The sequence below is a fragment of the Dreissena polymorpha genome, chromosome 12 (assembly GCF_020536995.1).
Source record: "Dreissena polymorpha isolate Duluth1 chromosome 12, UMN_Dpol_1.0, whole genome shotgun sequence".
NCBI classification, from domain to species: domain Eukaryota; kingdom Metazoa; phylum Mollusca; class Bivalvia; order Myida; family Dreissenidae; genus Dreissena; species Dreissena polymorpha.
Window position 1 is genome coordinate 76211780 of NC_068366.1, and position 27753 is coordinate 76239532.

At 36.7% G+C, this 27753-nt stretch overlaps 1 protein-coding gene across 1 annotated transcript in view; it reads left to right on the top strand.

Annotated features, from left to right (window-relative positions):
• Window positions 1–6936: 6936 nt before the first annotated feature.
• Window positions 6937–27753, top strand: part of LOC127853727 (transmembrane 9 superfamily member 4-like) — a 30763-nt gene continuing 9946 nt past the window's right edge. The window contains exons 1-9 of the mRNA XM_052388470.1: window positions 6937–6998; window positions 9232–9336; window positions 10462–10564; window positions 12360–12403; window positions 13242–13363; window positions 14219–14321; window positions 15822–15880; window positions 25356–25495; window positions 26633–26785. Of these exons, the coding sequence (XP_052244430.1) occupies window positions 6987–6998; window positions 9232–9336; window positions 10462–10564; window positions 12360–12403; window positions 13242–13363; window positions 14219–14321; window positions 15822–15880; window positions 25356–25495; window positions 26633–26785 (841 nt within the window). The 5' untranslated portion in view covers window positions 6937–6986. The remainder of the gene's footprint in view (window positions 6999–9231; window positions 9337–10461; window positions 10565–12359; window positions 12404–13241; window positions 13364–14218; window positions 14322–15821; window positions 15881–25355; window positions 25496–26632; window positions 26786–27753) is intronic.

A 27753-nucleotide genomic window follows, 5' to 3' on the forward strand; every position in this document is an offset into this window, starting at 1 on the left:
CCAAAGTCATTACGGTTATGCTATGCAATTTGGTCAGAATAAGGGGCACATCAACCGTTAAAACTATAGTTTAAATTAAAAAAGCAACAACAAGTAAGTGAGAGAAATTAGCCCTTTCTAAATTATGCATTTTTCCTAACAGTAAGGTATGCTATTCGGAGCGGTATTATTTTTTTGGTTTAGGGGCCGTCCATAAAGTACGTCACACTATTTTTGTAAAATTTTGTCATCCCCTCTCCCTGTCGCAAATTATCACAAATCTCGCCCCCCCCCCCCTCCAAAGTACGTCAAACTTTTCGAGCATTTGTTTTAAATTATTACATAATTTAATCTTAAACTTCGCTATTAAATTGTAAAATATAAAAGTTCATTTGAAAAGAACTATCATTATTAAAATGACCATAATAGTAGAATAGCTAATTAATTGTCCACGGTTTTCATGATTATTCATTGAGGTAGAAACTCAATCTAGATTGGATTTTTAAATAAATTGCAAAAATTAAACTAAACAATTACAAAAAAAAAAAATTATGTATCTTCTGTTGTGTTTTTTCCATTTATTAAGCCTACAATAGGTCAGGTCAAAATTGTGATAATCGTCCGATTATACAATCTTTTTACACACGATAAGAAGTATATCAGCGAAACTTGATAATAGTAATGATTAAATAATATAAATATTAAGTTTGAATCTTCAAACTTTTGTTTCATGGTTCTTAATATGGTATGCACAAATTCAATTCCGAAAAGCAAGTCTATACCTAAAACAAGGCTTCGTAACTGCATAATAGCGCTCCTAGCAAGAGGAATCGTGAACACATTTAGGATATACGCATTTCATGCTATTTTGACATAAAACTAATTCAAATGTTTCACAAAAGTTTAGAAAAATCATTCCTAAAGCTAACAACTTTATGAAAATTACCCACGACTCAACCAGACTATAGCATAAAATAATTCTTAAAGTGTAAAATCAATCATAATTAAAAATAAATAAATGTGAGACACAAATGTCCTGACCCACCTCTCCCTGTCAAAACTGTCACACTTTCTAAAACCCACGGAGCTTGACTTTCTTTATGGATGGCTCCTTTTCATAGTTGCACTTTCATATTTGTAGAATATTTAAACGTCAAATTAAAAAACATTGTGTACACACCAGTCTTACTGACCTGTGTACTAACGCGAAAGGAATTGTGGGTAGCACTTCTTTTACGAGTGAAAAGTGAAAGCGAAAATAGGTCAGGTAATCATGCTACTGATAATCGCTATCAGTCTTATTGGGCAATCGGTCACTTGCCTTAAATAAAGGACCAACTAATTGTTTTTAATGAAAATTCAATACTGCTCCAGCAGCTGGAGTTTCACTTCTTTATATTAATAGAGATTCAAAATCACATTTAAACATAATTAAATAACATTTCTTTAAACAACTTTCCGTTTTAAACAGACAATCAAAACGATTTTTCTTTCATTATTAACATTTTCATTCCTACGCAGAACTACTTTGGCGGAAGCATAATTCCCCAAACTAGGGGAATGTGATGCGTCTTAGTATAGAGGTGACAATAACGCACTGACGTCACCATCTATGTATAGAATGATTAAAAAATACATTAGAAGGTTAAAATATAAATGTACTTTATTAATGAGGCGACTACTAGAGTCAATACTTACATCATCACTAATCGACATGAGTTGAGGCGAGTTAAGGCGACTTGGAAAATTGCAACATGTAAAGTAGTACGTTAGTTTCCGTAGAATTTAAAAAGTATTAAGTAGAGTATAAACTATTTTATTTTGAAACAGATACAAAACTAGAATGCAAGTTCAGAAAACTATCTGCAACAGTATCCGCGACATTAGAATTTATACAATTGCAAATACTTTTCGTATGAGAGGTCGAAAACATATTTATGTACACTGTTGGGAAATCAGATTCTTTATACGACTATATAAGACACAATTCTGCGACAAATACGAGTAAACGTGACGGTATCGGCCGAATCTTGGTCGTTTCGAATTCCATATAAAAATAGTTGATATATTGTAACAATAAGACAAAGATCTGTCCATAAACATCAGACATTATATCACTAAATAAATAATTTTTAATCATTTAAAATTTTTAAACTATATTTATATCAGCGATAGTTAGCCGGGTTTCTTCTGTCCCCTTTCTTGAAAACTGGGGTTACATATGCCGACTTCCATTCAGCTGGGGCGCGTCCTTGCTGTAGGGAAGCAGCAAAGACAAGCGTAAGCGCTGGGGCAATTTCAGCTGCAATCTCCCTCATGAACCGTGTCGGTATCGCGTCAGGTCCAGTTGCCTTGTGGGGGTCAAGTGTCCCTAAGAGCCGTTTAACTCCCTCAAGTCCAATAGAGAAATTGTGAATTGTTGGAGATGGGTCACCAATCATTGTTGGGCGGTAGCTGTGGTCCTCAGTGGTGGCCTTTACTTTGGGGTCACTCTTTGATACGCGATCTCTCTTCAGTGAGGAGACACCAGAACTGTCAAAGCTTGCTCTTTATGAATGAGTATAGTTTCTTGCCGTGATCGTCAGTTGTCAAGTTGTTTACATATGAGTTGTAAGCTCGCTTGCACTTGTACTTGGAACTTTTACGCAGCTGATTGTAGTACTCTATGTATTGTGTGTCATTGGATTTACAGGCTTTCATGTGTGCACGTTTTTTCTTGTTCGAGAGACGTCTGATCTTTTTATTTACCCAAGGTTGACTGTATCTTGGTGAAGTCATTTTTGATGGTACATTGCTGTCAATGGCTGTCGTTCAGAATTTTTTGAAGTTGGACCAAAGCGTGTCGATATCTGTCCTCTCGCTGAATTTTGAGGTGAAATCAGATAAGAAATTTCTAGCCATTTGTTTGAGGCCTTCGATATTGGCTTGTTTCCAGAGAAGGATTTTGTGGCTGATTGATCGTTGTTTTGGTACGCTATCAGTTGTTTGGATAAGGACGATGTCATGATCATTTATTCCAAGAAGGGGTTTTGACTTTTCTATGAGGGATGGTCTGTTTGTAATTAAGAGGTCGAGTGTATTGTTGTTTCTTGTTGGGAATGTTACTATTTGCTACGAGCCTGTATCAAAGATGGTATAAATAAACAGCTGGTTAGTGCCGACCAGGTTTGAGTTTCCATCTATAGTAGAGCTGACCCAGTTAATTTCGGGAGATTCATGTCACCTGCAATCCAGATGGTGGACTTGGCGTAGTTGGAATGTAAATCCCTGATCTTAAGGCACATTTCTTCCATGTGAGCTTGGTCTGTGCATGGTGGACGGTACACTGCGCAAACCATTAGGGGTTGGCTCCCTGGCCTTTCAATAGAGGCTGGACATATATCTTTAATAATATGTTAATACAATTAACTGGATAACACGTGTACACAGTACTTAAATAAAAGTGCTAAATACTTTATCGCGCCACTCTGTATTTAGGAGACACTTCGCTAAATATGTGTGTTAATTTCACAATTGCTAAACCTTTTATAAACATATTTAGCATGGAACAATAATTAACGATAATATAAATACACACACGAGACATATATAAGTGAACGTAAAACAGATAAGAACACCACTGTTGAAAGAATGCGCTAATATAAATATTTGAAATATTTAAGGCCGAACGCGTTGATGCAAAAAAGGCGTGCATACGTCGAATTCTGCCCTAAGATGGTTATTATTCGAAATGCATTATCTCTCAGAGAGAATAATGTCAGATGCTATTTATAGCGACGATTTATAAAGCATAAACTTATGTGTCTTAAGTGAACAATTCGGCAGAAAAATATTGGACCTATTTGTGAATACAGTACAAGATAAGTATTGATGCAAAGTATCAAAGGGCGTTGGGAATGTCAGTGTAAAAGGCTCTCAATGAAGTTACATGGAACGAGTTTTTTTTCTACTGTAAATATTAATATATTGGCCGATTATTTTTAACAAAATAGAAAAAGATACTGGTATAACCATTATCTATGATGCTGCGTAATAACCCCAAAATAACCATTATCTATGATTTTGTGTTGTAACTCCCAAATATTTCATAGTTCATTTTATTTACATTGGTTTCCTTTTTTACTGGCATCCGTGTGTAGATTTTATTAATGGAACAGAACTGTGTAGGTTTTAAAAAATCTGCTTCATCTTATAAGCGTAACTTCATATTTTTCTCAACATCAAGGGGAGATGATTCTGAACTTATTCTTACGATGCACATTAACGATAGGGGTTGAGTACTCATTGATATGAAAACACTGTAAAAGTTTTAATGTGTTTACGAACCCCCCCCCCCCCACACCCTCTCACACATATATTTCATGGGCATAATAAAAACAAAAAATGTTTACAATAAAACAGCATATTTATTTAAACTAAAATGTCTACATCAAAACAAAAAGTTAACATAAAACACAAATAAAATAATTTGATTCTACTGGGGCTCGAACCTTGGGCCTCACACATGTGAAGCGAGCGTGTTACCACTACACTACAGAACCGCTTGAAAAATCATCTTCTAACTAAGATATAAATAAGCTATTAATAGTCGGTTTAAATGTAAATCCGGAAGTTTAAACGCTGGATAGTGAGCGGGGTTAAAGGTCCATACCAAAGGGTCCATACCAGTGTCAAGATACGGGTCAGGCCTGCGGTCTTCTATATGTGGTTCTTAAAAAAACATGTAGGAGGACTTGATAGTTATGAGACTGGGGTGCTGTGATGGTGCTCCTCATTGATAAGCGACTGCTTCCTTTATCAATATAAAGAAGTGAAACTCCAGCTGCTGGAGCAGTATTGAATTCTCATTATAAACAATTAGTTGGTCCTTTATTTAAGGCAAGTTACCGATTGCCCAAACAGTACATTTATTACAATTAATAATATGTGTCACGCTTCGCGCTCTATAGCGCCTTTATTAGTAACTAGGTGGATGCTATGATAGTGGAACAAAGAAGTTTTGTTTTTATACAAAACCAAAAAGTTTCACTGGTGCGCGTATTTGCCCAGTCTTTTATTATTGCCCAGTTCCTGTGATCAGTTATTAATTAAAAGAATTAGCTTTCCTTTGTAGCAATAAATGTTGTAGTAAATGTTATAGGCACAAATGCAGTACTTATTTACACTAATTTACACAAAAAATCACCACTATGCAAGATATTCTGACAACAAAAATATATACATTGATCCGTAAAATAATTTCTCCTCCCATAAGCGAAAAAAAAACGTATTACATACTAGTCGCCGCAATTAAGTGCGACGCCAATAACCAGATAACTCGATTCGATTCATATCGATCAAAATGTGAAAACAAAAACAACCACAATAACAACCATGCAAGGCCGTACGCAGGATATTTTGACTGGGGGCCCAAGTGGGGAGGGTGCGGGAAGACTCTCCCATTCCCATTTTTTTGTTGAATGTGGCACGTTTTAGGCGAATTCTTATGCTTTAAAAAACTTATTTTGTGACATAAATTTATGGAATTATATAACATATTAATCATCAACTTTCGTACGTCTACAGCTTTAAAGATTGTTGTGAAATTCACATCAATGTTTAAAGCTTTAGATTTCATAAATGTATGATGCTTGATGAAGAAGGAAAGCAAACTTTGAAAATCAAACAACTTAATTAAGAAATGTATAATAAAGTATGACTGACATATAACCATAATAGTTTTTTCTCTTTGAATTCAAACCTGCTCTAACGTTTCAAAATAAATTCCTAATATAATGTTTATCATCAACTATCATCAACAAAGATAGACCATCACAATCTCTACAACTCCGACATTTGATTGAAATTTTCCCTATAATAACCGTTTTCCGGAGTTTTCTTTTACGCAACGTTTTCAGATATTGAGCAGATTTCTGGTATGTGAGTCGATCTACATAACCTACAGATGAAGTGTGAAATTCGTTCCGGTCCAATAATGTTTGGCGTAGTTATGGGTCTTGGACTGGATACAAAATCTCTATAATAACGCTCGATTTGCCGCGGGATACATTAAAGTATGCTTAAGAGTACCCGGAGTACATTTCAAGAGTACCCGAGCCGACAATGACAAATGGAACTACAATTACCGTTTTCAGGAGTTTTTTTACGCAACTCTTTCAAATATAGAGCTGATTTTTATCCGTCCGGCATTTCATTTTCCGGCCTTTTTTCAAATAACTTTAAGATATTGACCCGATATTTGGTGTGTGAGTATACCTACATGACTTACAGATGAAGTATTAGTTTCGTTCCGGTCCATTTATTTTTGACGAAGTTATGGGTCTTGGAAGACGATTATCCACATCACCTCTCTTATTCCAACATTATTTGTTTTGCACAAATTATTAACGTCAGCAATTTCCAGACCTACGAACTCTGGTATCAGTTGTTTCCTTTCGCTGCTTTTCTTGCCTTTGCCAATCAAAAGACCTGTTAAATCAATCATCGATAGATGAAACATTCAGGATCACTAGGGGCACCGGTCTGATCGGTGATGTGTGTTAAAGGAGATAAGAAAACATTGCCTAGGGGCTTATCTCCACTGCCGAGTAAATTAGCGCTAATCCCTTTATTTAACACGGGCAAAAAATCACGCCTGCTTTTTTCTATTGAGTGAAAGTGTATTGTGGGCCCTTTCATGAGAGAAAAAGTTGCAGTAGGCCCATTAAAAAAAAAATCATAACTCGACAGCCAGCTGGGGAGGCCCGGGCCCCTGTGCCCACCCCTGTGCCTGACAACATCATTTGTTAAAAATTAAATGAATGAAATATACATATACTTTTGGAAGATCATTCTCCTAGCAGAGTTGTCGTTCGTGCCTCAACATAGTGAATGTAGTCAACCGCAGTGTAAGAGAGTGTTGGAAGATATGTCTCATCTGATAATATATGACCATAATGCCTATGGTTCGTATCACTACAGGACTGTCACTCCAAAAGTGACGTCATTACTTCCACGTTTGATTCAACATGGCGACGAAGGTTGCTATTTTTCTGATATTTAGTGTATTTATCTCTTTTGTGTCTCACAGATAAATATTTTGTTGAAAATTACTACATTGCTCGAACATTAGTAGTAATGAACCTATAAATCTTTTCGTTTCTTTATTACTATAGGTAACATTTCATGTAATGCCACTGTTATTAATCTTTAGGCCTACTTCTTGCAATCTCGACATACACTGATACAGTCGATTGGTGTATAGCGGATTTTAGTGAGTAACGGATAGCTTAAACGTTTTTTTTGCAAAATACTTTTATTTAATTTAAGATTTATAGTTTTCTATGAATTGAATACAAAAAGCATTTCATTGTTAAGTCGATTCATATTTTTGTTGATGTGTGTCAATGTTTACAACTGTTTCTTTTTTCGAAAGCAAAACAAGGTCACATTATGTACGCATTGTTTTTGTGACGACAGGAAAAGTGCAGACGAATGGTTTCTTGAATTTTGCAGATTTTGTTTGGTAAACATAATGTTCATTGATGTAATATTTTAGTATTATGTGTCCTTTACAAAAGTAAGAATGCTCAGAAACCAGATTGATGCGTACCATATAAAATAAGCATGAAAGCTGCAACTCGGGATTTAGTGAATAACGGACATGTGGTGACCCATATTCAGGAATGTGGGGATTGTCTCAAAATAAATATAAACTCAATTGAAGTTGTCCAATACACATGTGGTTAGCATGTGGCTATGATATTAATAAGTGAAAACATCATTTTTAATGAAAAATAATCAAATTATAACGAAAAATCGATTTCTATGAAAACATATTTTCCACTATCAAATCTATATATAGATTCAACTCAAAATGACCCGAATAAAGGGTGCATCGCTTTGAAAAGCCATTTCTTCATCAATTGTGCAGCGATTTCCATGAACTTGGTCTTATTAAACGCAGAAATGAATTTCTTTTCTGGAAATGTACATATATTGCAATTATTTTTTACAAATGCTGTATCAAATTTCAAGAAATAACACGATACACATGTAATCCGATAAAGACCTAAGCGATCCGGTAATGGCTGAAGCAGTGTTCCATGAAATTCGCGTTGTAAACAAATAATCTTTTTTGGAAATTTAAAACCGCTGGCATGTTTCAATAGGAAAGACATGTGTCTAGCTAGGTTTAATGGTTTAATTACTGAATGCATGGTGTTTACGTTGAAATGAGACTCGAAGTCCTTCAGCGATTTTCCTCCTTCTTTATAAAGTACCGGTAAACGGTACTTTCCCAATCGAACGAAAATTCCCAAATTCCCAAAACGGTACTTTCCCAATCGAGCAAAAATTCCCAAATTCCCAATCGGCATCTGGAAAAATCCCAATCAGCGTCCGAATTTTTTCTCAAAACGATAGAAATTTTCGTAAAAAACCAACTTTCGGCGAGCGAACAAAGAAAATCGTATAGTTGTGTGTAACCACGCGCTCGATTAATTTCGGGTTTTATTATTCAGCGCATTCAATCAATAGAGTTGTTACTGTTTCCGGTTCTTTTGCCAGGCAGCCAGCGTACTGTTTTACGTCGGTTTGTAACCTTATCGTAGTTTGAAATGAGTCATAATAGCAAATATTATGCCAAAAAACCAATCGGAACCATCTATCACAGGACACATTGACAGCAATAATGATGCTGTGCAGGGAGGGATGCAAGCAACTGAGTGATGATCAAACATCAAAGATTGTTGAAATTTTCACAAAAATGAAAGAGAGAGACATTGCTTTAAAAGAGATTAAAACAACTAGTAATTGATTTGGTGTGTTCTTTATAATATTTTGTTATTTATATAAACTTTATAACTTAATGGTCATTAAGGCATGCCTGCAAATGATTATTTAAATGGGTATGTTCAATTAAGTATGAACTGTATGATGTATTCAATAAGACCCAAACTTCACGACGCGATTTTCCCAATTTCAGGATTTCACGACTCGATTTTTCCCAATTTTGAGGTTTTCACGACTCAATTTTTCCCAATCGGACCGGTACGGGTACTTTTCCCAATTGGACAAGGAAAATCGCTGTCCTTAGCTATCCATTATACACCAATCGACTGTAGTCATAATTTACTGCGTCTAGAGGCCATATAGACTTGACGTCATGTTAAAGTAAGAACTCTTTGGCGAGGTAGGGGCTCAAAGCACTGCCACTAATTAGGATTCAGGGGTATGTTCAATCACTCTATCACTGTTATTTCTTTCCTTTAGATCGGGTTTTTAATGCTGTTGGTCCTAAGTGGAAGCTGTCAGGGGTTCTACATACCTGGTGTGGCCCCAAATGATTTCAAGAAAGACGATCTAGTGGATGTTAAGGTATCTTTCATATCCTTTCTTTTATAGTTCTGACTAGATCTGTTTGCTGAAGCTGACCCTGTGTCGAAAGTCCACCAGTGTGGTGACATATTTAACTTAATTAAGATGTACGTACAAAATCAATATAAATACAAGATCATCTGTAATAAATCTCCACATCTAATGTGTTTAGTGATGCAAAATAGTCAGTGCATTAAACTATTAAAAACTATTCAGTCTTATCTGCATACTACATATAATATTGGCTGCCATTCAGAGATCGGGATATTTTTTTTCTCTCATGGGATTATTGCCCCATAGATGAAAAAAACCAATGGGCACTTACAAATATGAATGGGCTCTTTGCAAAAAATGAATGGGCACTTCTCAAGATGTATTTCCAGTAAAAATTACAGACCAAAGGAAAATCAGCATCAGTAAAATTGCGACCCCATCAAATTTATTAATGAGTCAGACGGAACTATATTGTTTAACATGTTAGTTATATTGAAAAAACTCGATATTATAGTAGATATAAATAATATTACCTTGTAATTTGTTAATTAGTAAAAATAATCCAATAAAACACTGCCATTATTTACGATAATAAATGGATATGTGTTTATGAATTTTGTAGGCACAGGCTTCAGCCATAGTTAGGAACTGTACAATAAGTTTGTAAATCGGAACTAATCTGTATATCTCGGAAAATCATTGATAAATGTATTTGTCGTTTCAATGCTTATGGCCGAGTAATTGCGGCAAATCAGAACTCAACTTGTGTAAACACTTGCTCAATTAACCGTTAAATTCAACCTCTGTTCTCTGCAAAAGATTCAAAGGCAGATCTATGCACGTGCTATTATAAAATAGGACGATTCACATAGCGTAATGGTGCGCATCGAATTACAGAAATGATGCGCACTTTTTTGTTTTAATGGGAAAAGAACGCACTGCGCACCTTTATCCTGATCTCTGGCCATTGTTGTTTGATCAGGGGACCTGAGTTTCAATAGAATATTTAAGAATCAACTTTTAGGGTCAGACCACATAATCAGCAGTCAACACCTCTTCACAAGTGAGTCACCAGTGCCGAGTAGGCACCAGTTAATTTTCAATGCCTGTTTTAACACTGCGTGCTTCCAGGGTGTGAAGCTGACAAGTGTGAAGACTCAGCTGCCCATGGAGTACTACAGAGTACCGTTCTGTGAGCCGGAAGGGGGCGCAGAATTCAAACCAGAAAACCTCGGTTAGTATTGTTATTTAAATATAACTTTCGCTTTAGCTTAAAAGGCATGTGGATACTCCAATGAATCAAGAAAACTTAAAAAGGGATAGTTGCCAAAGTGAAATTTTTGTACTGAATGAACTTGAGACTTTATATAGAATTCAGTGCCTTCCCCAGGAATTTGTTCAGGCGCCCCGGGGGTGGGTTCGGGAGGGGTGTCCCCTCCCGACGTTGATTTTTTTTTAAAATTTAACGTGTCAATTCACGTTCTGTGGTGCGTTATAACTAAAAAAACAGCGTCAAAAGACGTCATTTGGTGCGCTATGACTCTTCAAAAAAATCCCCCAGTCATTTAAAAATTATATTTTTTTTATATTGTTTAATTGTTTTAAAACTTTTCCGCACAGATAGTAAACTCCCGACTCGAACGATTCCCCAATACATCCGTTTCAACCCGACTCTATTACTGTATACTTACTATTATTCAAGTTTCTATTTATTACCCGATAATCCCGTTTATATCAATCTCTTTCTGGTAAATATTTACGATAAAAGCTTTCAGTTATTTCTTTAACACAAACCTTGCCATTTTTTAAGTGACTATTTATAGATTTGATGAAATATTGCCTCTGAATATGCGTCAATCCCCTGACCTGTTGTGTGCTTGTTAAAACGCTCAATACACACCATTTGTATGCAATAGACGCGACGTTGTACATGCTGCATAATTTTCGCGCTCTTTTTAATTGAGAAAAAGATTCGACACAAAATAAATTTGCACTGCTAATTTGAAGCAAAAATATTTAACGTTGCGGTAACATTTACATTCGGAAGTGTGTTTCGGATTAAAAACGCGTTAACATCGACTTACGGTAATGGGTTTTGGATTACAAATTTAATTATTCCCATTTGAGATTTCAACAAATATTAACCGTTGCGTTATAAATTCAACGATAATTTGTTTACACACTTTACGAGTCGAATAAATGTTTTGACGGAATATGCATGAAATTCACGTTGTCCACGAGGATCACGGCCGGTTGCCATCATCAGGCTTCTAACTATCGATTATCGGACGAAACATTTACAAGTGTGCGTAATTAATTCAACGAAAATTTGTTAAAGCGCATTACGTCATGCCCGACGTCAATCAAAAATAATGGTCGATAGTTAACCCCGCCCTCATAAGCATTCGCGTAACCGATTGGACGATGAACTTCACAGTTTGACGACTGGAAAGTTACCAGATACATCCTTGTCAGCATTTAAATGACCGTGTAATGTGGCTAGAATAATCGATACGCGCGTCATGCTATTCTCTTATCAGTGGATTATCCATTATCCCATGTGGTGTTTATGGCGATTACTTGTGAAAGTAGGTACCGAGTGCTCTTTTAAAACAGGGAATATTGATACACTGATAGGGAAACCTTGATTTTTTTGGACAATCTCCACTTTCTTTTACTGAAGAATACACTGATCGGAAAATTTCAAGCGCCCCGGGAACTCTGATTTCGAAATTCAAGCGCCCCGGCAAGGGGCGCTTAAATGGCCTGGGGAAGACCCTGGAATTGTGTTATACCCTGGGACTTTTTGCTACGATCTTATAAAAAGCACTACAAAAAGAGGAAAGAAGAAAAAAGAATAGTAAAACAAAAACGTTTTAACACCTATTCGTTCAAGAGATTCCTGTAATACCATGTTTAATTAAATGTGTAATGAGGTCAGCTTCTATTGATACCTAAATCTTGCTAAAAAAACAGTATGGCATGAAGTTTAGTTGTGTGTTTTACTTCCCAAAAAATTTAATTGACAGGTGAAGTACTGCGTGGTGACAGAATTGTGACAACTGCTTATCAGGTATATACTAAATATTGTGTTCTTAAGTTTTATATAACATACAAAGCCCTAATCATGAGGTATAATACATAATTAACTACTTTGTAAACAATTAGTAAATTTATATTGTCCTTTCATTCAAATGTCAATAATGTAATTAAGTCCTTTTTTATGCCCCCAGTAGGGTGGCATATATCAGTTAAACTGTCCGTCTGTCTGTCTGTCAGTCTGTGCGTCCGTCCGAAAACTTTAACATTGGCCATAACTTTTGCAATATTGAAGATTGCAACTTGATATTTGGCATGCATGTGTACATTGTATCTCATGAAGCTGCACATTTTGAGTGTTGAAAGGTCAAGGTCATCCTTCAAGGACAAAAGTCAAAAAATACAATCCAAGGGAAGTAATAAGCTTTAAAAGGGAGATAATTTCTAAACCTGACAAATGATAAATTGAAATTTTATTTCAAAGCGGCGCAATAGGGGGCATTGTGTTTCTGACAAACACATCTCTTGTTTATTTGCCAGGAATGCATGGAGATATGTAAATCAAATACCTCTTTCAAAACAATATGTTTTTGAAGACCCGTTTATTGTTAAGAATTCTTTTAACTGAGGTTAAATATTTCTTCCTTTTTAATGTCAGATTTGAACATCAAGATTGCGTTATAACAGTTAATAACTTTACTTCATCTATAAAATAATAATGTTTTTTTTAACATTTCATGATTTGGTGACTGGATAGGTAAGGAAGCGCATATTCAGTCCCATGGGGTGTTTTTAAAATTACACCCCTATATTTAATGTGAAGAACTTCAACCTCTTATATCGGAATAATTGTAAGAGTAAAATAATTCCAGATTCGTACCCTGGTGGACAAGACCTGTACACTCCTGTGTGGGAACAAACCGGCCAAGAAACTAACGCAGAAAGAGTCTAGAATCCTGGTAGACCTCATCAAGAACGATTACTACGTTAATCTGTAAGCTGCTTTGATTTTAATTTTTGTTAATATCAATTGGGGTGTGATTTTTCTTCTGTCAGCTGTTTTCCTCAATTTTTAAAGTGGAGAGTGCTTTACAAAATTGGTAATAATTTTAAAGGATATGTTTAATATCTTGAACATGTCACCTAAAATCATCAACTTGAAAGAAAAATGTATATGTGTGAACGATGTACATTAATACTGAATAATTTCAAGGATGAATTATTTTTAAGCTACTATAAATATGTAAAAATAATGTTATAAGTTTTGGGGAATAAAATGGTAAGAACTTCTGCCATTTTGTGTATGATGACTTTATAAGTCTGTTCATAATTAACAAGACAATGGGAAAATGAAAATCTGAATGGGTAAACTTAGAATCCCATTATATTAATTGTCCATTTGTTCCTCAAAACCATCTGCTTAAATATTTTGTATTAATGAAAGAATCAATATATTCTTACAGTAAAAAATCTTTACCTTACCATACTTCCTGAATAATACAAAGCTAATAGATGTTTTCATATAATAGGGTTTGATGCATATCAGACCATCAAAAAGTACTGCATTTTACTGCTTTAAGTTTGCTGTGGTGTAGTGGATATGGTGCCCCCCTAGCGATCAGGAGGTCATGGTTGCAATCCCCATTGTGAAGCGTTCTTTAGATCTCCACCATAGACATCAATTACTGGTTCTAGTCCCAGGAAATGGACTAGCGAGCGTTTCAAATAAGCCTAAGGCTTATGATGCAATCAAGCTGAAATAAATAGGTTTAAACTAAAAATTACTGCCTGTTTTACCTGTTGAACTTGTTAGAGAACTCCATTAATGCCAGTTATGCTCTTGTTCCAGGTTAGTAGATAACCTGCCAGCTGCAACGAAGTTTATGATGCTGGATTCAAACACAGAACAGTACGAACATGGCTACAAGCTGGGCTTCGAGAAAGATGGCAAAGTATTCTTGATATGAGCCTGACTCTAGGGGAAAGGGGTTCAATGCTTATCAGAGACAACACTTTAACCCTTTGAGCGCTGGAACCGGATTTTGAAGTCCTTTGCAAACAGTTTGAATCCAGATGACGTCTCATCAGGATCCAAACTGTTTGCTATTCTGATAGTATTGTTTGAAAAAAAATCAAAGAAAATGCTAATTTTAGAAATTTAGCAGACAACATTTTAGCAGACGACAGATTTCCCAGCATGCAAATGGTTAAGATTTTATTGTATATTTTGTTTAAAGGAAGTCTCATGTTAGCAAAAATGCACTGTAGGCGGAAATTGTTGCCCCTGATTAGCCTGGGCACGTATTCACCAAACAATTCTGAGACTTAGGTCTAAAAATAAAGAAAATTCTTTAAATTATAATATTAAAGAATTTCTTTAACTTTGAGTCAAATATGGCAATAATCACCTCCATATAAAGCATTCTTTGTGTAGAACATTTTGTTACTGTCATAATCACTGTGGTAGCCTGTATTTATTCAATCGCTGAAAGTATTTTTCTAGACTCTAAATCCATTCTTTATTCTTAAGTCTTAGAATTGTTGGTGAAAACGGTCCCAGATCATGTTGCTCAGGCTCTGGGACGACACTTTGGGCACATGCAATAAACCCTGTTTCCCCAAAGCCTCATATTATTTATAGTGAGAGGCTATGAGCCATGAGACCAGTTTGATAAGCTTCATCACTTTTTAACCAGGTTTTCCGAAGGAAAAAACTGGTTATTAGATTGGCGAATGCAGGCGGGCTGGCTGGCTGGCGGGCGGGCAGAACAAGCTTGTCCGGGCCATAACTTTGTCGTTCATTGTGACATTTTAAAATCATTTGGCACATTTGTTAGCCATCATTAGACGGTGTGTCGCGCGAAAAAAGTACGTCAATATCTCCAAGGTCAAGGTCACACTTTGAGTTCAAAGGTAAAAAATAGCCATAAATGAGCTTGTCTGGGCTATAACTATGTCATTCATTATGAGATTTTAAAATCATTTGGCACATTTGTTCACCATCATGGGACGGTGTGTCGCACGAAAGAATCACGTCAATATCTCCAATGTCAAGGTCGCCACGACTAAAAATATATTTATTTTAAAACAAACTTACAAAGGGGGTTAATTTTGTTTGTTCATTTCAAAAGTTCAGTTTGAGTTGTCTCCCTTTATCAGATTTTTTTTCACAATGAAAACCTGGTTTTGTGACAATTTTGTCCCTTGTTATGACTTGTCAGCAGGTTTAGAGCACAGGGGGCCGGAACTGTGTAGGGGTGGTATAAAATTGTGTGTTTTGACCTAGTATTACAAAGAACTTAATCAAATATAATAATACTAACAAGAGTTTTTCATGACAGATATTTTTGTGTTAATAGTAGTCATTACACAGAAAGGATGAGAATAAACTGCATGCCAACTAATTAAATGATTAAGACCTTGTGTATGAACCAATGAACTTTTTTTTTCAGTATTACCTGAACAATCACTTGGCAATTGTTCTCAAATATCACACCGTTGAGGAAGGCGGGTAAGTTGACTTTATGTTTACTTTATGCTAAAAATATCCAGCTTTTCTTCCAACAATAGACAGACCTTGTCCTTATTGTTTATTCTTTAAGTCTGCCATACAACCAGATCTCTGTTTGACCTTCACTTAATTTTAGCGTAGAATCATTTAATCTGCCAGACCATCTAGTCTTACCATTTTCAAAGAGTCTGGAGTTTCTTTATAAATTTGGTACAATGTATAACAGTGTTGTTTTTTTTCTGCCCCATCCCAAATAGAAGTATATATAAAAGTGAATATATTTCTTAAATGTGACCTTAAAATTCCCAATTGAAGATATCCCCCCCCCCAAAAAAAAAATTGACATCAACATTTAGTTTATCTCCTATCCAGCTCTATAAGCTGAACCTTAGTCAATATAACATTGAAAACACTTTAATTCTCAATTTTAAAGCATTTGTTAGCAAAATAACAAAAACACTTTTCTTTCCCAAAAAGTGACCTGGAACCATTCCTGATTCATAATGTGCTATTCAGTTTTAATGTCATAAATACTGACCTGTTATCTCATGCTTCTCCTTTCCAAGGGGAATTAACTCATACGGAATTTTAACTGGGAATCCGCCACCTCAATACCGTAATACATATACAGGCCAGGTTAAACATAGTGCAATGCAACCTAGCCAAAAATCGGTAACCAACCCTCAATACTCTTTCCGGATCGACCAGGTGTATACGTGTCTTTTACGGCTCTGAATTAAAATATTGTTTTTCGATTTATTTCACTTGGTTGATTGGGGTTTTGAATAGATAAATTGTGTTATTTATCTTTTTATTTCTCATTCGGATTAATTTGTGTGGATTTAATGGATTTTGTTTCATTTGTAAAAGGTAAGCCATGCTTGTTTTTATCAAACAATGGTTTATTTCTACCATGCTGGGTGTTTTCAGGCGTGAACGACCACGTGCAAAATGTGCTCTTCTAATAAATTGCTAGAATGTGCAAAGCATGTTCTTCTAATGTGTTACGAGATCGTGCAAAGCGTGTTCTTCTATTGACAGATTGTTTATCATTTGCCATTGTGTGCAATAATGATTTTAACGTTCCGTATGACAATCTTATTGATCGTCATTTTATTTTTCATCTGTTTTGAATTAAACTTTTGTTATGCCCCCCTTCAAAGAAGAGGGGGTATATTGCTTTGCTCATGTCGGTCTGTCTGTCGGTCAGTCGGTCGGTCGGTCCGTCCACCAGGTGGTTGTCATACGATAACTCAACAACGCTTGGGCCTAGGATCATGAAACTTCATAGGTACATTGATCATGACTCGCAGATGACCCCTATTGATTTTGAGGTCACTAGGTCAAAGGTCAAGGTCACGGTGACTGGAAATAGTAAAATGGTTTTTGAATGATAACTCAAGAATGCATATGCGGCCAACAGGGCACACTCTGAACAATATTACTGAAGCAACTGGTCTGTAATCCTAAATCTATAATTATCAGTCCAATGAAACATCATCCTTTTAGTAAAAATACAGTGGATCAGTGAAAATATTATCAGAATATGAGATTTTTTGTATATTTTGTATATTAAATATTGTGTTAATGTTTAATTTTGTTGATTAATATACATATAAGCAGGACAGGGGAGGTAATACACTATTATATCTTTCTTATATACAGGGGAAACAAATGCAATAAGTTTAAATTTATTGTTACAGCATTTGCCTCTCTTGTAATATATTTAAATTTTACCAAATGTTAGGCTAACTGCATTTTTGTAATGCATACTACTTCTACTACTACTACTACTACTGCTGCTGCTGCTGCTGCTACTACTACTACTACTACTACTACTACTACTACTACTACACCGCCGCCGCCACCACCACCACCACCACCACCACCACCACCACCACCACCACAGTGACAAAAAACGTATTCACACAATGGCTGCTACTACAACTTATAGCCCATATAGGGGGGCATGCATGTTTTACAAACAGCCCTTGTTTAATTTATGATCTACGGCAGTATTATTATAATTTTCATTATGGTCAAATAATGATTTTATGTGCCGTATGATAATCTGGTCTGTGACCAGTTTATGGTTGATAGAGAATACTAGGTTAGCGTTGAATACAGAGAAGTTTATGTTGCGAGGCTTAGAACGCCGGAAGCGCGAGCCTTGGGGAGCGCTTTCGGTGTTCGAGCCGAGCAACATAAACTTCTCTGTATTCAACGCTAATCCTAGTATTCTATTTATCCCATTTGATTTTTTCAACGTGACATTTAACATAAATAGATCTAATAACCCTAACAATAATTTTAATTCAGTCATAAAAGCGCTTAAAATCTAACAAATGTAACCATGCGTAGTGATATACATGTATTTGTTCTGGTACGCAAAATAGTCTTTAAAAAATTCACACACAAACTGTAAAACAAGTAAAAATATCACCATATGCCTACATTCAATTTTACGCAGTATGCAAATTTTAACACATTACGACCGCGAAAAGAAGATTTTACTTTACTATAATTTATTTTATTTTCGAAAGAAAATGATCAAGTTCCAATATAGCGGCGATTGCTCCTGACAAAATGCTGTCGATGTCAACATACATGTACACCATCGACGACCTAGTTCTGGCTACCATAACTTTAAATGTCGCTTTTTATGATTTTTGACTGGCGCGACTTTGTACAGGTCTGTCAATACTAAATAAACTGTACGCTGAAGTTTCTTTAGCTATCGAAGACCTTGTCAATTTTGACGAGTAAACAGACAATTGCAGCGACTGACACTTTATTTGACAAAATATACAGGGCAATACGTTTTCCGACTTCGGACGATTAATTTAAGGACGCGCAGAACGTGTTTTTTATATAATGTTATGGGTATGCCGTGTGTGATCCGATGCATCAATGGCGCCCATGTTAAAATCATTTCCCCGAGAACAGGGAACGACAAAAGTACAAACAAAAATCAAAACACGTAAGAACTAGTATCTTACCTTTAGTTATCCTTTAAAATCCATCTAATAATCCATTTAACTCAATAATTGACGATTTTGCATCTAGGGTCATTAATAATTATTTTAGCATAGTTAAATAAAGACCCTTATGCCATTCTATCACTTTATTCAAATGAGTTTATGAACGCGATAAACTTTCTTCTTCGTCACAAGCTACGTCATTTACTCTACATTTTTTCTGTTCAAATGAACCGGAGCAGTTTATCTAATAATAGCCGTTGGTAAACTCGGTTGTATTTGCAGATTTCTGCATACAAACATAATTATGTTTAAACTTGCACAATGTTTTATTTATCTATGGTAAATACACTTATTGTACGAGAAAATAATTTAATATATAAATACACAAAGAATGGAAAACATTCCAGTACACAACAGATAAATGAGTAGAAAATACCCGTGTACAAAATGGGACGTTCCCAATTCCAGTGTGGTGCTATTTTTACCATCTTATACTTTACACAGTTCTATGCCTAACGTGAATTAAATAGGAAAGCAAACATAGCAGATTATTCATGAACTGTGCGATATGTGTATGGCTTGTTGTACATTCTTAATATTTAAGTTAAATGTCAAAAGTATATGCTTTGGTTATAAACAATGCACATTACACGAAATAAGGAAAATGTGATCAATTGACAGTTCAGATGTGTCGATATACAGTACATGTAGAACACATGTGAAATAAGTCGCGTTTATAATAAATCGTCAAAACAAATGGGGAAAATGACGCAATAAGTATGTGATTTTATGACGCCATCAATCGGCTGATTCATTATAAGGATGGGGAAAAATTATGTCATATGACTAGATTTAAAGGTTGAAGGTCGAATAATTTTGAAGCTTAAGTTTTGTCAACTTTGTTTCTATGAAAAATCATTCAGTGGTAAAGTAAAAATAAAAAATAACAAAACAAAAATCGTGTAATTTTATATGTAATTTCAACATTTCTTTTGGTGAATATGTCATATATATATTTTTCTGCAAAATATGCACATTTTCTTCTAATGGGTGACCTTAAAATTCGATCAATGAACCAAACAATATCGACCTAATTTTAGCGCATATCGCATGGCGTCATTTAAAAAGTAGTCCGTGCACGCGACAGGTATATTCCACAGTGTTGAATACAAGCAAGTATATTCCACAACGTGTTATACCGTCAATGTCGCGGTGAAAATGGGATAAAATATGTTTTGCTCTTGTTTTTCATATATTCGACTACATGAATGTCGCGGAAACAAGAGTGGATAAATACCCGGTGACTTCGCAGACCATGGATGATAGTTGCAGCATCAGTCACCGGGTATCGGGCACGATAACGACCATACTATGCTAAGTCTTTTAGACAGTCGGTCAACATCAGACCATATGGCGACACCCATCAGCCGGTCTTTGCCCGATGGCATTGGTCAAGGACATCGACCAATGCCGGACCATTTGGCATCCGCCATACGGTCATTATTCGGTGAAAACACTGGTCATGATATGACCGGTACGTCACCGGGGACGTTGATCACGGACCTTTGATCGACATCTGACCGGCCGGTCCGGTCACCGGTCCAGTCCGGTCACCGGTCATGTCACCGGTCCGGTCATTGATCACCGGTCCGGTCACAGGTCCTGTCACCGGTCCGGTCATTGATCACCGGTCCGGTCACCGGTCATGTCCCCGGTCCGGTCATTGATCATCGGTCCGGTCACCGGTCAACAGTCATCAGTTAAGCCTGCCACCGATAACACCAGTCACCTGTCAATAAGAAGAACTCTGTCTTCATCATTTGATTATTCTCCTATTCGTCGTCGAATACATAGTCTTCATCAAGGAGTAGACATCGGACACGCTCTTCTTCGTCGAGCAGTTTTCATCGTCGCGGCTCTCGTAAGCGATTACGTCGTCACTCATGGAGACGGTATTCTAGAAGATCTCGGTCTCATCGCAGCCGATCCACATCTCTACAGCCCAGCCGATCCAGATCTCGACATCGCAGGAAACGAGGACGTCGTCAACCTTCACGTAGACATCATCGGACTTCATTGAGCACAACAGGATAGTTATCGAACATACCTCTCCTTCATTGAGCAGTTCTCGGCGTTGATAAGCTCGTAAGCGATCACGTCAATGCTCACGGAGACAATATTGTAGAAGACAATATTTTCAGCGTAGCCGAACAATATTTCGGCATCGCAGTTATATGGATGTCCCCACTTCTCACGTAGGCGTTAATGAACCTACTGGTCATATCGACGTTCTCCATTTTATTCCTTTAGGAATATCATGTCTCCATTCCATGTATGATGGTTTTTCTTATGGCATCCACACATGCTGCAGTCACCGAGCCGTATTTGTATACGAACACTAGTTCGATTAACTTTCAGGCTTCGGGATAAGCTGTTCTTTTCTCCACTACGACTACAAGGACACTTATGCCTATTAATACTGATAATCTACCGTTGTTTTCCGGTTAACATTATCAGATGACTTCGTGGATGGTCATTCTTCTGCACCAGATATTTCCATTCTGACGCAGTTATATTATACCGGTCCCGATCACCGGACATCGGTCACCATTCATCGGTCATATCACCCATCACTGGTCACTGGTCAGATAAGTAGTCGTTCATCATCAGCGGATTATTTTTCCTCCTCTTCTTCGTTATCATCATCGGACTATTCTTCTGACTGGTCCGGTTCGGTCACCAGTTACCAATTACCGGTATTCCACTTTGTTTTATCGGTCAATTTTTAGTATCACGGGTATCGTCTACATTACCTAGGTGTATACCCCTGGCTATGATTGTATTGAATACTATATTTTATGGATTCAACAATCTACATGACTTTTTGTGTTTTTCAATACTTATGTTCTACGGGCGAGGGTTACCAAATCATCTCCGCTGACTTGGTCTATGGTTGATTTTCCTGACCATCCATTCTGGTGCTGGTTATGACCTACTAACACTAGAAGATTATGAAATACCTATATCTGTTATTTCTACTTCTATCTCAACCGGCTACATGCAGACTACTGGTCTTGCAGATAGATCGGCTGAAGTGGGCTCGGAGACTAGCATTGAGGTTGAACATTACTATTTGACCTCTATTAATTTATGTTCGAGACCCGAAGGATGAATTGTTTTAACCGCCTTTACCTGTCGGCTACAGACTTTGCAGTCAGTGTCACGGAACAGTTGGGACACATTAATGACGCTAGCAGGATTAGCAAGACGACATTTCGTATCGACTTCTGCTTTTCTATTGCTCCTACGACAGTGCATATTTTCAAGCTACTGGAATCAACAAGAGTTTTGATACATAGGATTGCCTATCAGATTGACCGCATAGCGGCTACAGTCTTGTAGATGGCTTCGGAGCTATTGAACTCGGATCTTAGATGCTAGGATCTGGAGGGACCTCATCTTAAAGTTATTCTTCTATTACACTTCTGGCCATAACAGGCCGTCTTCCTATAACTGGTCGTATTCCTTACGGAATTCGTCCCGGTTAGGAGTCTTGAAGTAAATGGATTAATCAAGTCAGAATTTAAGACTTCCATGCATTCTACCGGCAAGCGTGGACCCCCTTAAGGTTACTTTTAGGGTTTTCACCTTTTTCTGCCATCACACCTCCGATTCCGAAGGTACCACTGTCAATCATATTTCCGTACTTCGCAAATCGATGACTTCACGACCTGAGGCTATATTCTGTAGATAGGTCATAAACTTATAAGTGTTAAACACTGTCCTATTCTACCAATTTCCAAGTGTGTTTGGAGTGGGAAAGTTCGGCTTGCCGTGAATTCTTTGCCCACCCATCCTTGACAAATGGTTCCGGTCACCGGTCGGTATTTACCGGTCCGGTCACCGGTCTTTCTGCTGAGACGTCTTTTCTTACGTCCGTTTCAGCTTTATTTTTAAGTTAATTGTATTAATCTCTGGATTATTCAATGACACAGATTTCCATCTTTTTGTCATTATTTACCACTATTCAGTGGTGTCAAGACTAGAAGATTACCTTGGCAAGAATATAGTTTATTCTACCACAACCTTCCTTACATCTTATACAGATGTGAGCAGAGAAGGTTATGGACGATCACATAGAACAACGTATCTTGATTTTCTCAATTATGTGGTATCCTAATGAATATCACCTGCACATCTACATCTTGAAAAGCGAAAATTCTTTTTAGCTTTTCATTTACAACACAAAAAAATTCACGATTCCTTTGTGATGGTTTCAACTATCACACATCCGTCGTGGTTTACTTACAGACACGGAGGTGATCATATTATCACTCCTTGTATCTGGAAATCAGGAACTTATTCGTTCTTTGCAAGAACAACACATTTTCTCTATCGTCTTACTCATACCAGGTCGTCTCAACTCCCTGTTGGACGTTTTGTCCTGCAGTTCTTTCTGTCGAATTATTTTTCCGTTTGGTTCAAATAATGTAATTGCGCATGCGCGGCAGTGAATTTGCATGGCGTACAAAAATTGATGCATAGTATATCGAAGAATGTTGTTTATCATCAAACGCTAGTAATTAGCGTTATGCGATCGTAGATCGCAGTATATATTGGTATGCTGAACAACGTCAATAATGCAGTTCACAGAAATCGATCCAGCAGGGTGTGCGATTGTTATACATTCGTCCATTGACATAAACTGGAATATCTTGCCTTCTTGGTGAGTTTTTGCAATAACTGAGTTTTTGCCATAATTTCATGCAATATACTTAATGAACCATGGGATTATGGTTCTACGATCTTTTAAGTCTCCTGTACAATTATTTTCAGCAAACTTTTTCACAGGTCAAATATCATATCTCAGAGAGACATATTTTTACTGATCCAAACATGTGCCACTTCATGTCTGGCCATTATTTACTTTTAGTTATCTCTACAGAAGAACGTTTTTTTGTTAGAGTTTTCAATCCTTGTTACTTGTGCAAGGATAATTCCATCAGAACTGTATAAAGGTTCTATGGAAATTCTTTTTTGACTGGGTATTCAAAAGCATAGTTATTACCTTAATCACTCTGCTAGATACATAGAGGTTTTTCTCATCTTTTTCTTGATGATAAGAAATTTGTTTTTGTCTTCATCAAAGGATAGAGGTTATGCTTTCATATACCTTGTTTTGTGTAAGTCAGCGCAACTCTGTGCTGTCTTACCTATTTTGGAACTGATCCAAACTATGGAACGTCAACACTTTGTTTTTCGTTCCTTTACCTTCTTAAGCGGTTTTGACTTTGTTACATGTTGGAATGCTTAATGAGCTTCCTATGAACCTTTTTCATCAGGCTTATTAACAGTTCAAATATAATTTTAAGACGGTTTTCCTTCTTATTATGGCTTTTACCATACGGAGAAGTGAAATTCATGCTTTTTCTGTTGAATACGACCAATTCCAGTTGGATCTAATGTCGTCTTCACTTTGTTGTGTCAGCCAGGATTCCTTGCTTAATATCAAGTCCTTTATATGGCTTCTACCTTCAAGTTTCCAAGTTTTTCTTAAACTGGTAGTCATGAAGATGAGGATAAACTTCTATGTGCAATCAGGGCTTTGAAGTTCTATCTCAGCAGTGTTAATCGGAAGTCCATTCGAGGTTCTCAAAAGACACTCTTCATTTCCCTAAAAAGGGGGGGGGGAGATGTGTCTGCGGCTTCTATTTCTCGGGGTTAGACCTCGACTATGGAAAGTTACTCTTATCTCTATCTAAGGATTCATTCCTTTTTAGTATCTGACCGCATGAATTAAGAGCTCTGTCTGTTTTGTGGGCATATATTAATCACACCCCACTTTTTGACGTGCTCTAAGCTATTTTCTGGAGGAATCCGACCACCTTTGTCATCTTTTTATCTTCGTTTTCTGAAGTGCCAACAATACAATTTGTATATGTTTGGGCTTGTTGTGGTTTCACTAACGGGAGTGTCTTCTTTACGACATAGACATATTACTTTGTCCGAGAAGTCATAATTAATACCGTTTTAACGAAGATTACTTGATAACCCTTGTTTAGGGTTTTGCTATCAGTAGCTGATAACCCTGTTTATGGGTTCTACTGTGTTGGGAAAATATATACGAACCTTCCCAACACAGCTGCAAAATCAGCATGAGATAACAGGTCAGTATTTATGACATTAAAACAAATTTTTAAAATAAAATTCATTTTAATTATTAAATACTTACCTGTTATCGGTAAGTCCCACCTCCCACCCCGCTATTCGATTAATATTTTTGTATATATATTGAAAGAATATTGAGGGTTGGTTACCGATTTTTGGCTAGGTTGCATTGCACTATGTTTAACCTGGCCTGTATTACGGTATTGAGGTGGCGGATTCCCAGTTAAAATTCAGGATGAGTTAATTCCCCTTGGAAAGGAGAAGAATGAGATAACAGGTAAGTATTTAATAATTAAAATGAATTTTATTTAAAAAAATTGTTTTAGCAACACCTACCGTGTGGTAGGGTTTGAGGTGAAGCCAGAAAGCAGAGCAATAAAGGACTATGAACTAAAGGATGAACAGTGTGCCAGGAAAACTGACCTGGTCAAAGGCAACCCTGAGCCCATGATGATCGAGGCAAAAGGTACACAGTGAGCCTTGTTCTGGGAAAACTGGACCTTATGCATGTGTAAAGTGTCATCCCAGATAAGCACACACTTTTCCGGGAAGACAGTTTCTGCTTTTATAGAATTTTTCGTTTGAAGGAAGTCTTTTATAAGCAACATCCACTCTTTCGGGAAATTTTTGGAAGAATTCTTTTCTTAGTGAAATCCACTCTTGGAGGAAAGTTTCATCCCTGATTGGCCTGTTAGAACTGTGCAAGCTAATCTGGTATACACATGCATTAATACCATTTTTGCCCGAATGCAGCATACAGTTTGTGGTATACTTGTACCTTTTCTGAGAATTTTGTTATTAGAGAGGGATATGTATCGTGGAATCATTACGGAGGTCTGTCTATCTGTCTGTCCTTGTGTACAAACATACATGTCATCCCATATTATTAGCCTGTAAAGTCCATAGTGATTGTCCAGAATGACATATTACACTTTAACTTTTGAAAATAAGTCGACGTATGTTCAAACGAAAAATCCTTGAAACAGAAAATACCATAAAAGAGGTAAGAGTCATCTGCATATGCTTAGCTGGAATGTTATGCATTTAGTCCTGTTTGCTCAAGGGCCTTAACAGAGATATCAATAGATTTTGAAAACCAGGAGTCAAATGACCCAGTGCTTGAAATTGTCAGAGGTCAGATATAATTTTCAGTGGTCAAATACTGAAGAACAGAGTTATATTGTTTGTGCTTGTAATTTTCTTGAAATGTTGCTAAATATAAATTTCCATATGATTTAACACAATTTTTGTTATATAAAATTTAATATTGATATAGCTTTCCAGTAACACCTCCATCAAACTGATCCGAGACAGATAATGTGCAGGTGTCAAAAGTGAGAAATTTGCAAAATGCTTGCATTAAAATTCTGCTTTAATTGAAATTCCTGACTATAATCTGTCCTCTGTTTTGGGAAAAGTGGGCTTAATTCACATGCAGTCTGCACAGGGTTATCAGGTACAACAATTTCAGCTTTTATGGTATTTTTGTTTAAAGTAAGTTCTTAAAGAAAGTCATGATTAGTGGTGTCTCCATACGCTAAGAGGTGATGAACATGCATTTAGTCCTGTTTTCCAAATGACTATAATGTGTTCCCTGTTCTAGAGGACCAGGAGGTGCTGTTCACATACGAGGTGAGCTGGCATGAGAGCCCCATGAAGTGGGCCTCGCGCTGGGACCTGTATCTCACCATGAGCGACGTGCAGATCCACTGGTTCTCCATTGTCAACTCTGTGGTCGTTGTGTTCTTCTTGTCTGGTGAGTTGGAGCGTGTAGTTTATACCTATTTATTTGAGCTCAAATGGCATACAAAGCCTAAGGCTTATTGACATGCTCTCAAGTCCATTTCCTGGATCGAACTAGTACTTGGTGTGTTGGGGAGATATTTAAAGAATGCTACTTCAGTTGGGAGCAAACCATATACACTATGCCATGGCTACTGTTAGTGGGAGCGTTTAAAGGTATCATCTTACCAGATGTAGTCAGACTGAGGTTTATGTGTGTTATATGTTCTTTAGGTCAATGAAGTTATGTTATTTTTGTTGTTGTCTTAACATATATGAAACTTCTTAGTTTTATTCTTGCTTCTTGTTTGTTATTTTCTGCGTAGGAAAATTATACTTTGCCAACTGTCCTTTATTTTGTTCATTCTGTTTAGGAAAAGCTTACAGTAGAGATATTTCCGGGGTATTTTTTTATCCCCCCTTTTCGAAGAAAAGGTGGCATATAGTGTTTGGACTGTCTGTCTGTCCGTCTGTCTGTCTTTCGGTCACACTTTGCGTTTAGGTTTCGAAAAATGCTCATAACTTCTATGTCCCTTGAGATATAACCTTCATATTTGGTATGCATGTGTATATGGACAAGGCCTTAACATACGCACAAATTTTTTACACCTGTGACCTTGACCTTGGACTTAGGGTGCGCGTTTAGGTTTCGAAATCTGCGTTTAGGTTTCGAAAAATGCTCACAACGTTTATGTCCCTTGAGATATAACCTTCATATTTGGTATGCATGTGTATATGGACAAGGCCTTTCCATACGCACAAAAAATTTTACCCCTGTGACCTTGACCTTGAACTTAGGGTCCGCGTTTAGGTTTCGAAATCTGCGTTTAGGTTTTGAAAAATGCTCATAACTTCTATGTCCCTTGAGATATAACCTTTATATTTGGTATGCATGTGAATATGGACAAGGCCTTTCCATACGCACAAAATTTTTTACCCCTG